Below are 15,514 nucleotides of genomic sequence, written 5' to 3'. Positions count from 1 at the left end.
TTTTCATGGCAGAGATACTGGAATGATTTGACACTTTCCAGCTCATTTTACAGATGAAGAAACTGAGGCCAAAAGAGTTAAATGACTTGATTAAGGTCACACAAGTAAGCATCTGAGGCAAGATTTTAATCCAGTTCTTTGTGACTCCAGGACCAGCTCTCTAGCCACTAGCTTCCTCAATGAAAGCAGAAAAATCATGGAAAATGGGAGAGGTGACAAGATTTAAAGACAAAGTAGACATTTCTAACAAATGTCTACTTTTCGGCTCCAAATGACATTTCTATTTTACAGGAGGAGAAAGATTTCCTGAGATGAAGGAGCTCTTTGATTTCCTCATACTAGCCCTATAGACTTTTATATCATTTACAGGAATCAAGTAGTTAATATAACATTTTATTTCAGCTTCAAAAGCTTATTCTTCATTCTTCTTGGGAAAAATGAGGATAATTTAAGGCTAGCCAGGACCACAATAGAACAGCTCAAGCTGTTTCCTTGAAAAAACACTGTTTTATAGGAAATACTCTTGGCATTATTGTGTGTAAATAGGCAATAGTTAACTAGAAATTTCATATAGAAAAAGTTTTCCATGTGGACACAAACTACTTGTTTGAGTCATGAATAAACCAGGAATACAGAACTGAGACAAAAGCTTTGTGATCATCAACAAATGCAAAATGTATGTTATTATGCAAAGGGGGAACTTGTGCAATCATTACTGAATAGAGTGAGCTGTTATTTACAGCCCTGGAATTTTTAAGTATACATCTTTTGTTCTTTTCTATATTCCTTCCATATACATACATGTGATCACACATAAATATATAAACTATATGATCATATAATTATACACACATAATACAAGCTCTGATCCTGCGCAACACACTTAAACATGACTACATTTGTCACTGATAGAACAAAACTCATCCTCTAGGAATAGAATGCCCTTCGTTAAGAAAGACATTTATGGCAACCAAGACTAGAAAAGGCACAATGAATTGTGGGGAGGGAGGATTGTAGCAAGTGTCTCTGAGAAAGACCTCATTGCTCCAAGGTAGAAAGAACTGAGCCAAATTTATAAGAAAGCCAAGCATTCCACTTCCCAGTTGTGTGACCTTGGGCAAGTCACTTGACCCCCATTGCCTAGCCCTTACCACTCTTCTGCCTTGGAGCCAATACACAGTATTGACTCCAAGACGGAAGGTAAGGTTTAAAAAAAAAAGCCAAGCATTCTCCACTTGATATGGAGTCAAAGGGTATGAACATGGAGTTCTCAGATAAAATGAAAACTAGCTATAGCCATATGAGGAATGCTTCAAATCGCTATTGGAGAAATGAGATACCATCTCCCACCTGTTAGACTGGCTAATATAACCAAAAAGGGAAAATGATAAATATTGGCGAGGATGTGGGAAAGTTGAGACTTTGAACTGATACAAACACTCTAGAGAGCAATATGGAACCACGTCCAAAGGGCTGTAAAACTATACATACTCTTTGACCCAGCTATACTACTACTGGGTTTGTAAACCAGAGATCAGAGATAAGAGAAAAGGACCTACTGGTGCAAAAATATTTTTAGCAACTCTTTCTGTAGTGGAAGAGAATTAGGAAGTGAGTGGGGAGGGTGCCCATCACTTGGGGAATAGCTGACCAATTTGTGGTACATGGTTGCAATGGAATACAATTGCATCATAAAAAATAGTGAACAGAAAAACCTAGGAAAAACTCATTTGAACTGATGTATGTAAAGTGAAGTGAGCAGAACCAGGAGAAAAGTGTATAAGTAACAGAAATATTGTATAATCATCAACTAAACTATTATCAGCAAAACAAAGTCCCAAGATAACCCTAAAGGACTCATGATAAAAAACACTCCACTCTCCACAGCTGAAGAAGAAACTGTTATAATCTCACTGCAGATCAAAGCATACCATCTTTCATTTTATTTCCTTCATGATTTTGTGATATGGGTCTTCAGTCATGGCATGGGAAATATGGAAATAGGTACTGGATGAAAGCACTGGTATTAGTTCTATCAGACTCTTTGCCACCTGGGGAGAGGGAAGGGGAGAGAATCTGAACTGCACATTAAGGAAATCAAAACAACTAAAATCAGAAAACAACTGACAAAACTTGCTTCCACGTGTAATCAAAAAAGTAAAACTCAGTAAAAACGAAATGCATTCATTGTGAGAGTGAGCTGGTAAAGTGCCTTGCCATAAAAAAAAAATCCATGCCCAGTTAGAGATTTTGGAACCATTTTGATCTGGTTTCATTATTAGTAATAATTTCTGGAATTTGGACTGAGTGGACAATGGCAGTGATCTCAGGATCTCCAACTCTTCCTCTTCAAAGCTCAGTTGTTCCACAGCTTCATATGAGGAGCCTTCAGATGTGACCAGTCTTCCTTGTGTTTATGCCATGGTCCCCTACAGGCTTATAGTACTATATAGAAATATATATATATATATATATATATATATATATATATATATATATATATATAAAAGTGAAGTGACTTGTCCAGAGTCACGCAGTTGGTTCAGCAGAGGCAGACCTTGAACCTAGAACCTTTTCTTTTCCTGGCTCTGGCTTTCTAGCCATGCTGTCCCATTATTATCAGGAGATGCATGTATTAGGAGTAATAGCCAACATCTATATAGCCCTGTAGCTTTGCAAAGCCTTTTATATTGATTGTCATTTAATTAAGAGGAACAAGCCAGCGACCCAAGGGCAAGGAGAACGTCCACGGGAGAGGGAGCAGCGGGAATGACACTGACAAGCTGGAGAGTGGCCCGAGGAGGCAGCTGAGAGGGGGAGGATCCATGGAAGGAAGTGGGCATCTTCAGCCTGGGAAAGGGAAGGCTCGGGAGGGCCAAGAAGAGCGGCCATGTGGAGGAGGCACTAGCTCTGCCCTGCCGGGCTCCAGGGGAGCCAGGGAGTAAAGTTGCAAAGAGGCTGACTTGGGCTTGCTGTCAGGGAGAATCTCCTGACCTCCAAGACTGCTGTCCCAAAGAGGAGGGAGGCGAGGGGGCAGGCAGCACCTCTCCGGGGATCTCCAAGCAGGGACGGGAGAAGCCCTTGATAGGGCGGACTTAGAGGGAATCCTTGGTCTGCCTTAGAGTTAAAGATGGGGAAAGTGGCCCGAGTAAGCAGTCCCAGCCTCTCCGGCGGAGCACGAGCCCTTGTCCAGCACAAACTGCTGAAGGGCGAGGAAAGTTCTGGCTGCTCAGCCCGGGAGAGTCAGGTTAGCTTAATTCTCCGGCACGGCCCCTCCCTACCTTAAATCCTCCGGCAATAGGAGGGACGGATCCTTGCTCTTCACTCTCACTGCCCAGTTTTCCCTCTCGCCCCTCCCCTCCCCTCCAGGTCCCTTTCCTCCTATGGGCCACTCCAGCCGGGGTGCTCTCCTTCCGTCCCCCTGGATTCTGCCCTCCCCTCCTCCTCTGCCCTCCCCTAGGAACACCGGGGCTGATCATTAACACGGACGGCAGACAGAGCCCTGGCGCAGGCACCATAAGAAGGGGCCGCCTGTCCCTGCTAGGAGAGGACAGCAGCCGCCACCGTCGCCATGGACGTCACCGGGAGCCCCAGTGTCTCCACCGGAACCCCCGCACCTCCCCACCCGTCGGACCGCATCAAGAATGCAGCAGACATCTCTGTCATTGTCATCTACTTCGTGGTGGTCATGGCGGTGGGGCTGTGGGTAAGTGGGGGACCCGGGGCAAGGGCAAGTCAGGGCATGGAGGCGAGAAAGGGGCAGGGCAGTGAGGAGATAAGGGGACGTGTTTGGCGCTCTCACTACAACACTATTACCTATGAAACAAGCCCCTTTCTCCCTCTGGGCCTCAGTTTCCCCAACTGTAAAATAAAAGGGATGCACTTTTGCCTCTGACTTCTCACGTCTTAACACCCACAATATCTCAACATTCCACAATAGTTATAATGCTTGGACAATCCTCTCTTCTAATGTCCATTCCAGCTCCAGGATTTGGGTCTACTCTTTGACAGCTAAGCTTTAGGAAGTGGAGATGAGGGGAGAAGGGGAGTTGGAACATTGTCATCAATTTACCCCAATAGCAGCTGGCTAGCTGTGTTCTTCTCTCTTCCTCAAACGAGGGTCAGGGAAAGGTATTCAATATGGCAGACCAATAAGGAGAGATAGAATGCCTGGGGAGGAAAGGACCTGAACTCAAGAATCAAGAGTTTGACTTTCTGATCTTGGCTCTGTGGGACCTTGAATGAGTTTCTTCTCCTCTTGGAGCCTCAGTTTCCTCATGTGTAAAATAGGGGTATGCTCATCTGTACTATCTATTGTTCAGTCTTAAAGAAGGGATGCTATAAATCTCAACATCAAGCTTCATAGAAATGGGAGTTATCTAAGATTCTTCTTCAGGTCTCACTTTCCTTATTTATAAAATGGAGAAGAGAAACCTTGCTCTGCCTAGGAGATGGACTGTCTCCAGGAAGTAGAAGGTTCTGCTTCACTGGAGGTCTTCAAGCAAAAGTTTAGTAACTGTTTAGGATCATAGATTTAGAAAAGGAAGAGACTTCAACGGTCATCTCATTCAAACCCCTCATTTTGCAGATGAAGAATCTGAGATCTGAAGAGTTTAAGTCATGTGATAAGAAATATGGATAGTAAAAGCCAAAGCCAGGATTTGAACCCAGAGCCTCCAACAACAATCTAGTGGTCTTTCCACATTGGAGCAGGACAGATCCACTTCTACCATAGATAGACAAGACCCCCTGGCAAAAGGTGCTGCATTCTCATTTTATGGTCTCAAGCTCCTAAGCCCCCATTTTAATTCACATGATGACTCCTTCACCTGCACCCAATGAAACCCCTCCCTTTCTCCTTCACCATTGGTCTCAGGTAAACTCCTTCTCAAGTCCCTTCCATCCTGCTGTCTAGTCTCCTCCCCCTCCCATTCTATAGTTTCCAAATTCACCTTGGTCCCAGATCTCTTTTGCTGCACTCCTATATTCTGATCTGCACAAGACCTGGCTCCTCCTCCCTCCCCTCCCATCCCAGGAGACCTTGCATCCCTGGTCATCTTTTCCAGAGTTAGATGAACCTTTTCTCCTGCCAGCAGGAAACTGGTCCAGGAAGAGAAGTGGAAAGACTCCTTGCTCCCCATCAGCACTTCCAGACCATCCCTTTGCCATCATTTCTCAACTATTTCTCCTCTTTGGAGGTTTATAGAAAGAAATTTCCCCTCCTGTTCCATCCAGAGCCTGGGCAGCACTTACAGACTGATCCCTAGGAGGTCTGCACTTGTTTCACATTCTTTCTCTCCACTCCATCCCTGTCATTATCCTTGGGGACTTGGGCATGCATGATGATGGTTCTTTGAGCAGCTTAAACAGCCTGGTCACCAGCCTTCCCTATTCTCATGATCTGCTCCTCCACCCCATACAAGACTGTCATAGCATCATAGATGGGGGAAGGGTTGGAACAAAGCTTAGGGACCTATAAAGTTCACTCCCTTCATTTTATTCCTCAGGAAACTGAGGTTGAGGGAAGCGATTTGTCTAAAGTCACCAAGGAGTTGATTGCCTACAATTGTTCCCCTTTCAGATGGAGAATCCTGAAATTTCTCTGGCTGAGACATCACTTCCTGTGGGCACCTCTCTCTTTGTGCCTCACTCCTCCCAAGTCTAAGCTCATTCTCACCATTCTATCTAGTCCCTTTGGCCATCACTCCTGCCCTGGCTTCCCTTCCCTCCCTTTCAGTTCTTTATATCATGGTTGCTTAGCCTGACACTCCCAATTCCCTTGCTCCTTTGTTCTGTCGATGTTCACACCTGACCAACTCCCCACCTCCTCTACCCTTCCTATAATATAACCAAGCTGCTGAAGAGAGCTGAAGAAAGTCACACAACTGAGCCAACCAAGTCCACCATAAACGGATGTTCTGGAATCTCATCTGAGCTCTCACACACAGAGCAATCCTTTACTCCTCCCTGGTTGATTCTCTATCTCACTCCCCACAGCAACTCTTCCCAACCTTCTCTTCTCTCCCCCAGCCGCCCACACATCCCCCTTTTTTCCTGCCCCAACTCTCTCAGTGAATTTCATCACCTCATATATTAGTGAGGAAAGAGAGGCTCTATGAGTACCTTCTTCTCAGCTGGTTCTCCTTGCATATCCATCCTCTTCTCTTCACTCACCCCACAACCCCCCTCGTGTGAGCCCTCATGATCTCTCTTCTTTACTATTACAAGTGTCTCACCAGCTCTCTCTGCTTTCAGTCGCCTCCCTCTCCAATCTATTCCTCTGCCCCTGACTGTCCAATTGATACAGCTCAGACACAGATGTGATTATGCCACTCTCCTGACTCAAGAAACTCCCATAGCTCCCTACTGAACTGAGGACAGAATAGAAATTCTTCTCATTGGCATTTAAAGCCTTTTACTATCTGGCTCCAGCTTCCCTTTCGGGGCTGGTTCCCCATTATTCTTCAGCCCCACCCTCTCCAGTTAAGTCAAATCGGCTCATTTGCTCTTCTCCATTCATTATATTCTGTTTCCTGTCTCTGTGACTTTACCTGATCCCCCTACCTATAATGCCCCCCCATTACCTCAGGCTCTTGAAGCCTTCCTTGAAGAGTCAACCCAAGTTGCATGCCTACTCTGGACTCCCATTCTGATCCCCCAGTTTCTCCTTTCCTTCTTATAAGTCACTCTGCAGGCATTTTTGTTTACTTACCTGCCTTCATGTTGTTTCAAGATCAGATGAGACAGTTCATGTGAAGCAAAGAAGAACTGCACCCCCGGAAGGGCTCTTCTCTCCCCAGGACTAGTCAGGCTAGGCCAGTCACCCTGACCCAAAACCGGTCCTGGACAGGACGTGCTGAGCCAAATGCAACAATGAGTCCGATTTCACAGCTGTGGCCAACGGCGGGAGTTAGAATTCTCTAGATTCCACAGAGGAACATAGTACTGAGTGCTTTTTCTCAAAAATGTTGATCTCCTATTTGTAACACAACAGAACTCATTTGCATATGGGAAAATATCAAGATTAAATGGAAAGAGTTGGACCCTGAGGACAGGAAATCTGGTTTATGTCCCTATCTCTGCTATTTACTAGCGATGTGGTCAAGTGGAATGACCACAGTCATTTCTTCCTCTCTAAGCCTCAGTTTGACTCTCTATTAAAATGGGGGGACACCTCCCACATAAGGTGGCTGTAATGAGAATCACTCAAAACCACAGGTCAGAAACTACTTGACCCAAACTGAACCAAAGCAAGAAGCCCATCTATAGCATGTCCTTTGGTCATCTAGCCTTTGCTTGAAGACCTCCAGTGTCAGAAAAACTACTATTTTCTTGGTAGCAGTGTAGAGTTAGAGGACCTGGATTCAGATTCTGCCTCCAGTGTCCACTAGTGCCTCTGAACAACATTAAGCAAATAATTGCATCTCCAGGTGCCTCAGTTTCCTCAGCTATAAAGTGATGCCTTGGACTAAATGGCCTCTAAGATCCCTTCAAGCTTTATACCAGATGCTCCTTCTGCATCCCCAACCCTGGTGAATCCTATGGACTCATTCTCAGAACAATAATTATAAATGAATAAAATAAAATATATAAGATTACAAAGAAAAATAATTATATTGAAATAAATATGCAACTTTTCTTCAGACAAATTCATGGCTCCTTGAAATTTATCCTTGGGTGCCTTGGAGGTCCACATACCTGGTTAAGAGCCCCAACTCTGAAACCTGGCTAGTCTCTCCTGAAGATGTGCCTGCTATTGGGTTTTCTAAGGATAGAGCTTTCAAGTCGGAAGAGACTTCAGAGTCTGAGCTTCCTTTTATGGATAGGAAAACAGAGACCAAGAAAGACAAAGTAATTACAATCAATCATAATATCTCTAACTTTGTAGGTGTGGATTACTAAAAGTCATGAGGGAGCTTGGGAGGTACCAGTCATCCAGTCAATATTACTTTTTGCATAAAATATAAACCCTCATTGCATCAACAGTATAAGTACTTGAGAAATACTAATTACCTCTTTGTTATTAAGTTATTCAGTTATTTAGTTATTGTTATTTAGTTGTTCAGTATTTGTGACCTCCTCAGGGGTTTTCTTGGCAGAGATACTGGAAGCAGTTTGCAATTTCCTTCTCCAGTTTATTTTATAGATGAGGAAACTGAGGCCAACAGGGTTATGTGACTTACCCAGGGTCACATAGTTAATAAGTGTCTGAGACTAGATTTGAACTCAGATCTTCCTGACTTCCAGACTTCCTGACTCCAGGTTTAGTGCTCTAACTACTAAGACTCTTTAAATAATAGCATTAAGAAAAAATACAACTTGAAACAAGTTTGAAAAGTCAATTAGCCAGTCAATAAGCATTTATTAAGGCTTACTATGTGCCAGGCACTGTGCTAAGTGCTAGGCATGCAAAGGCCAGAATAAAGACCATCCCTGCCCTCAAGAAGTTTACATTCTTTTAAAAATATTTATTTATTTAGAATATTTTTCCATGGTTACATGATTCATGATTCCCCTCTCACCTTCCCTTCCCCTTCCTGGAGCTGAGAAGCAATTCAGTGAGTTTTTTTTTAAACCCTTACCTTCCATCTTGGAGTCAATGCTGTGTATTGGCTCCAAGGCAGAAAAGTGGTAAGGGCTAGGCAATGAGGGTCAAGTGACTTGCCCAGGGTCACACAGCTGGGAAGTGTCTGAGGCCAGATTTGAACCTAGGACCTCCCATCTCTAGGACTGGCTCTCAATCCACTGAGCTACCCAGCTGCCCCCTCCATTGAGTTTTACATGTATGCTTGTTCAAAACCTATTTCCATATTATTACTGTTTGCAATAGTGTCATCATTTAAAGTCAACATCCTCAATCATATCCCCATCAAACCATGTGATCAATCATGTGTTTCTCTTCTGAGTTTCTACTCCCACAGTTCTTTCTCTGGCTGTGGAGAGCTTCTTTCTCATAAGTCCCTCAGAATTGTCCTGGATCATTGCATTACTGCAATGTAAATAGTAGAAAAGTCCATTACATTCGATTGTGCCACAGTGTATCAGTCTCTGTGTACAATGTTCTCCTGGTTCTGCTCCTCTCACTCTGCATCAATTCCTGGAGGTCATTCAAGGTCACATGGAATTCCTACAGTTCATTATTCCTTTGAGCACAATAGTATTCCATCACCAACAGATACGACAGTTTGTTCAGCCATTTCTCAATTGAAGGGCATCCCCTCATTTTCCAGTCTTTGCATCACAAAGAGGGTGGAATATAAATATTTTTGAACAGGTCTTTTTCCTTATTATCTCTTTGGGGTATAAACCCAGCAGTGGTATGTATGACTAGATCAAAGGGCAGACAGTCTTTTAAAGCCCTTTGAGCATAATTTCAAATTGTCCTCCAGAATGGTTGGACCAATTCACAACTCCACCAGCAATGCATTAGTGTCCCTGTTTTGCCACATCCCCTGCAAAATTTATGATTTTCCTTTGCTGTCATATTGGCCAACCTGCTAGGTGTGAAGTGGTACCTCAAAGTTGTTTTGATTTGCATTTCTCTGATTGTGAGATATTTAGAACACTTTTCCATGTGCTTGTTGATAGTTTTGATTTTTTTATCTGAAAACTTCCTATTCATGTCACTTGACCATTTATCAATTGGAGAATGGCTTGATTTTTTGTACAATTGACTTAGTAAGGAACTTACTCTTTAATGAAGGAGACAACATACAAACACCCATAATCTGAGAAGGAAGGCACTAGCTTTGTGAAGGACCTAACACAGAGGGAGGGTTTGAAATCTTGAAAGAGCTGAGAGAAGGCAATGTGAAAAGAAAACATTCCAGGTATGGGGACATCCAGTGAAAGTTCAGAACTGGGAGCTGGGTTGTTGGGTTTGAGGAATAGTCAGGAGGCCAGTGAAGCTGGAAAGAAGCAGTGAGAGAAATAAAGTCTAAGAATGAAGTGTCAGGGAAAGAATGTGTTGAGCTTTAAAGGCCAAAAAGAAGATTTTAGATTGGATCCTGGACTTTGGTTGGTTGTCATTTCTTGCACTTGAAGAAGACCAAAATGGCATCACTAGGTCAGAGTCAACATATAGTGTTCCCACTTGTGGCTGGTCAGACCAATAAAAGCTCTAACACAGTTAGGGCACAAATACCCCCATGTGAATATCTGGGATGGAGATGGATGTCTCTAAATCTGGGATGGAGATGGATGTCTCTAAATACGTTCATCTCCTATTTTTGGAGCCACTGCAGTCCTGCTTTGCTCACAGAGCCCAGTGCCCCCTTTGAGGTGGGCATGCCATGCAGGATGGTCCTGTGTCAGTGTCTTCCAAGTCTTACAGTTGATACCAAAGTCTTCAAAGAGACCTATTGAGTTTCCTTTTTTTTGTATTGTTCTTCTGACCTCTGTGTAAGCCCTTGCCTTGTGTGAGTTCTCCTTACAATAGTCTTAGGCTGAAATAGGGGGATTTGGGGGAAGGGGAGGTCTTAAGGAAGGGATCACACAATTGTATAAAACAGTTTTATTAACAAAAAGGGCAAGGAATGACAGGGGATGAGGAACTAATTACTATTACCCACCAAGATATTAAACTCACTGAGATTTCTAACCTAACTTAATCTGACTACAAAGGGGTTAATAGTTTAGGAGAGGGATTTGGTAAAGGAAAGACAACAAGGGCCTAAGGGATTCTCACAGACAAGAGTCCTCCTTTGATCCAGAGAAAGATGTCAGCACCTCCAGAAGAAATCCAGTTTCTCTTTGTAGTGTCAACAGCTCGAAGCAGGCAGGTACCCAAGATAGCCACAGAGAGGGAACTGAATGGCTTTTCCTTGGTCCATCCAAGGAGTACCAAAATCAGCTACCCCCCCCCAGTATCTTGAGGGCAGAAAGCAGGACACAGCTTCTGTCTCCTAAGGAGTCCAGCACCAACTCTTACCTGCTTTGTGCAGTTACTCTCTCTTCCTGTCCAGTCCCAGGTCCTTCTTCTTGCATTTTGCAAACTCCTTTCTACAAGACAAACATGCATCTGGCATTCAAACAAGGCCAGCCTAGTAGAGTTGTGCTCTCTATTAGAGCCTGCAGTTTATCTCAAGAAAGCACCTCAGTGTCCAGCTGATCTTCAGCATCTTCCTAAGACAATTCTAATGGAAGCCATTCGATTCCCTGCTGTGGTGCCGGTAAGCTGTCCAGGTTTCCCAGGCAAACAATAAACAGCTCTGCAGACCTTCAGTTTGGTAGGCAGCCTAATACCTCCTCTCTCCCACCCTTTCCTTGGGAGCCATCAAACACCGAACTAGCTCTGGCAGTGTGAGCTTAATAAGGACTGAGTCGCCTAGGTAGAAGTCATCTGTCTTCATGACAAGCTCAGCGGCAATCAATCTTTGCTTAATTTAACTTGCATCTGATCATCTGAATTTCTGTCAGAGACACAAAGTGCTTCTAAAAAAGGTTTTGCTCTTTTAAAAATATAAATAATTGAAACATGTTTGAGGGGAAAAGAGCCCAGAGTTGGGGAGGGAGTTTGGAGTGAACAACCCCTTCTGAGACAAGATTCAGTGAGTCGAGGTCTTTGAATGAAGCCCTCCTGTGATGTGTTTCCAGCACAAGAGGACTAGACATTGATGGGAAGAATCTTCCTTCATTTCTCTGGTGGGCAGACATCATCTTGCAGTAGTCTGGCTGCCAGTTCTGTTGTGTATCTTCAGTCCTATTACATCTGGTGTCTTGTTTGCTCCTTTCTTCCCAGGCCATGCTGAAGACCAATCGAGGGACAGTGGGGGGCTTCTTCCTGGCTAGCCGGAACATGGTGTGGTGGCCAGTGAGTATGTCCTACTCCATCCCCTTCAACACCGGCTTGGGAACTTTGTGAAGCCTGAAACTTGGGTGAGGATCAGCTCAGATCGGAAACAAAAGAGAGAGGAGAAAGGCTGGGCTTGGCTTCACCTTAGACCTCACTCAGAGCTTGACTCACTTCTCTTTTGTGCACTTGTTTAGAATGGAAGCAAGGTACAGGGAGAAGGAGACTTGAGCTCTTCCCTGGTGAAGGGGAGGAATAAAGATGGGAAAGAGGGTTGTGTGCTTGAGAGAGAGGCTCAGTGAGGATGCCAATGGGCTCTGTGCCCCTGTTCTACCCATTCCACAGTGTCGTTTCAATCTATCAGAAACCTAGCAGAAAGATGAATGAGAAAGGAAGGGTCAGATGCCAGCTTGGAGGATCCAAGAGACAGTGGCAGGTAGCAAATTGGCCAGAGTGGCAAGGAGAAGCATCCAGTTATTATTGTCATGGGGAGGGGCCATGCCACCAACCTGGACTAATAGCCCTAAGAAAACATGGGTTGGAATCCCACCTCTGTTACTTCCTAGCTGGGTGGGAGCCCTCCCCTCGGTGGTCTTTAGTTTCCTCTTCTGTAAAAAAGGGAATTAGATTAGCTATTCCTAAAAGTCCCTTCCATTTCCCCAATCCATAATCCTGCATTCCTCTGAAAGGCTCCAATGACTTACCAGGCTGATTGCAGCATGTTCTTCCTTTGGTTTCAGATTGGTGCTTCCCTCTTTGCCAGTAACATTGGCAGTGGCAGTTTTGTGGGACTGGCCGGGACAGGCGCAGCTTCAGGAATTGCTGTTACAGTACTTGAGACCAATGTAGGTGCTGCTTCCTTGGCATTTTTCTCTTTATCCTCCCCCCAGCAGTACACACAGGGAGATCTCCTTAACCTGAGGGAATCTGGGCATGTAGACGCCAAAGAGGGAAACCCTGGGAGATGGTTATCCCCAACAAGCTTCTTGTAGGCTCTGCCACATTTTGAAGGTCCACTTTCCACTTGGTTCTCCAAGAGGTCTGTCCACACTGGCTTCTGACAGGTTTCCGGAGGGCCACTGCATCATGGCCTTAGCATAAACCAAGAGAAGCGTCCATTCAGTCATTCATCTATTCATTCAACATTATTGGGTACCAATATGGCGGGGTTCTGGGCTGCACACTGGGGGAGAGACAAAGCTTCCATAAAATGTCATTCTTCCCTTTCTGCAGCTTATGGTGGAGAAGGAGGAAGAAATTAAAAAATGGTTAGCTGTGATAACATGCCCTGAGCCTGACTCAGCCTTCACACCATGTATAGAGTTGCCCTATGGCCTGGCACGAGCTTGGCAAGAGGCAGATAAGGCTGTAGGGGATTCTGGGCACGTAAAGGCAGGGCAGGGCACAAAGAACACCTCAAGGCCTCCTGAGAGTTCAGGCCATGAGGACCTGTGAGGACACAGAGATGGACACACCTGCTCCCTGCTGTGCTGCAGCTACAATCTGTTTGGCTATTGAGGAAACAGATGGAGATCCGTAGAAAGGAAGCCTGTGGTGTATGTCTGTGTGTGTCTATATGGCTGTGATCTGATGTGATCTTCTAAAATCACCCCTTATGTCTCCCCTTTTCTGAGGCCTCGAACCCCATCACCCCTGTGAGTAACTCCCAAGTTCCTTGCTTATCCCCATGGCAGCCAAGGGTCCCTCTTTCCAGTGTCTACTGCAGGTCTGTTACCACATCAGCCTATGGAAAGGAGGCAGGACATTTCAGTGGCAAAAGCCTTATCTCTGGAATCGGAGGACTTGGTGTTCAAATTCTGTCACTGCTTCCTGAGGGCCTTGGGTTCAATCCCCCTGGGCCTTAGTTTCATCTCTGAAATAAGGGGATTGGGCTAGGTGGCCTCAGAAATCCCTTCCAGTATTAAATCCACAGTTCTATGAGCCTCTATGTAGAGCTGTGGGCAAGTCCTTTCTATTCTCTGTGCCTCAGTGTCCTCATCTGTAAAATGAGAGGATTTGAGTCCATGGTCTCAAGGGGCCCTTCCAGTTTTGCAGAATTGGACTTGGGTTGGGCGTGAGGGAAAACTGACAATTAGACATTTATGACAACTTATGACAATTAGAATTATTCAGAAGTGTGACAGTCTGTGTTAGAAGGTAGCGAGCTCCTCAGCACCGGGTGGTCTCTAAATAGAGACTGAATGGCCATTTGCTAGGGATGTTGGCGCAGGCTCTTTAGTCAGGTCCAAATTAAGACAGAGGTCTCTGCCAGATCTGACATTCCAGATTTCTGAGTGATCTTTTCCCCTATCCTCCCCAATTCACCTAAGCTCTGGACCCTGATCTCAGGGAACTTCCTCTATGGAAAGGACTCGATAAACTAACTCACAGTAAGGTGCTAACATCACTATTCTGGCTGGAAGGCACCATGGTTTCCATTTATCTTATTCATTCACTGGGAATTTTAAAAACACCTACTATGTGCCAGGCACTGTGCTGGGAGCTGGACAGGTAGAAAGAAGAGCCAAACAACCCCTCCCCTCAGAGAGGGCACATCCTACTGGGGCAAACAAGATGCTCAGATACAGAGTTGTTTTAGGGAGCTCTCACAGCTGGAGGTGGGAGGAACAAGGAAGATGGTAGCATTGAACTGAGTTTTGAAGGATGTTAGGAGTCATCCTGCAGACGCAGAGGGGAAAAGGAAGAGCATTCCAGGCATGGGCAATGACTTGTGCAAGAGCAGAAATGGGACACAGAAGATGTACAAAAGAGGCAGCAGGTCTGCTAGTATGGCTATAGAGACAAGGAACTTGAGGCAGAGAGATGAAAGTAGCTTACTTAGAGGCACACAGCCAGTGTCAGTTAGACCATGAACCCAGGTCTCCTGATTCTACATCCAGAGTTCTATCTATGTCATGAAATTGTACTATGGATTATTCAAGCTGTAAGGGATCTTAAAGACCTTCTAGTCTAATCCTCTCCTTTTACAGAGGAAGAAATTGAGACCCAGAGAAAGTAAAGGACTAGCCCAAGGTCTTTCCTGAGTTCAAATCTGGCCTCAGACACTTGCTAGCTGTGTGACTCTGGGAAAGTCACTTAACTCTGTTTGACCCCGTTTCCTCATCTGTAAAATGAGCTTGAGAAGGAAATGGCAACCACTTCAGCATCTTTGCCAAGAAAACCCCAAATGGGGTCCCAAGGAGTCAGACATGACTGGAAAAAACTAAACAACAAGACCAAGGTCTCCTGTGTTCCTCCTTCCAAATGTTGTTTGCATTTTAATTGGGGGATCTTTGAGAGCTATTAAAGAATAAAAATGGCACACTCAAAAGAATGACTCTCTCATGGTGGGACCCATTTGGGTCCAACCAATTAAATTTGTTAAGAGAATCTCTTCCAAGCAGTCATACTTCCCAGTGTCCCTTTAAATCATAAATCATGTAGGTATCAGGTGAACACCGAGGAAAACCCAGAATCTTAGAGAATCCAACATTGCTTAAGCAGGACCAATAAAAATATAACCCTGATTCATAAATGATCTCTCCTTGCTTTCTTGCAGGGCCTGCCATTGTTACTGGTCTTAGGTTGGTTGTTTGTCCCCATTTACATCAAGGCTGGGGTGAGTATCTAAAAGCAGGGACTCTTTCTCCTCTAAAACATTCCACCATCCATTCTCCACACCAACACATTTGTAAGGATATTGTTCATCTTACATAATGCTTC

The 15,514-nt window shown here is 44.6% G+C and overlaps 2 protein-coding genes across 3 annotated transcripts in view; one reads left to right on the top strand and one right to left on the bottom strand.

Moving 5' to 3' along the window:
* Positions 1-6,825, bottom strand: part of LOC100028976 (solute carrier family 5 member 4-like) — a 116,436-nt gene extending 109,611 nt beyond the window's left edge. The window contains exon 1 of one of the 2 annotated variants that reach the window (XM_056821432.1): positions 6,713-6,825. In XM_056821432.1, coding sequence (XP_056677410.1) covers positions 6,713-6,722 — 10 coding nt within the window. In that variant the 5' untranslated portion in view covers positions 6,723-6,825. The remainder of the gene's footprint in view (positions 1-6,712) is intronic. The other variant, XM_056821433.1, reaches the window with a different exon arrangement.
* Positions 2,865-15,514, top strand: part of LOC100028992 (solute carrier family 5 member 4) — a 44,353-nt gene continuing 31,703 nt past the window's right edge. Inside the window, exons 1-4 of the mRNA XM_056821431.1 lie at positions 2,865-3,706; positions 11,741-11,812; positions 12,532-12,636; positions 15,351-15,410. Of these exons, the coding sequence (XP_056677409.1) occupies positions 3,572-3,706; positions 11,741-11,812; positions 12,532-12,636; positions 15,351-15,410 (372 nt within the window). The 5' untranslated portion in view covers positions 2,865-3,571. The remainder of the gene's footprint in view (positions 3,707-11,740; positions 11,813-12,531; positions 12,637-15,350; positions 15,411-15,514) is intronic.

The sequence above is a fragment of the Monodelphis domestica genome, chromosome 3, assembly GCF_027887165.1.
Source record: "Monodelphis domestica isolate mMonDom1 chromosome 3, mMonDom1.pri, whole genome shotgun sequence".
Lineage (NCBI taxonomy): Eukaryota > Metazoa > Chordata > Mammalia > Didelphimorphia > Didelphidae > Monodelphis > Monodelphis domestica.
The sequence above is the reverse complement of the archived record's forward strand: the minus strand, read 5'-3'. Positions and strand labels throughout refer to the sequence as shown.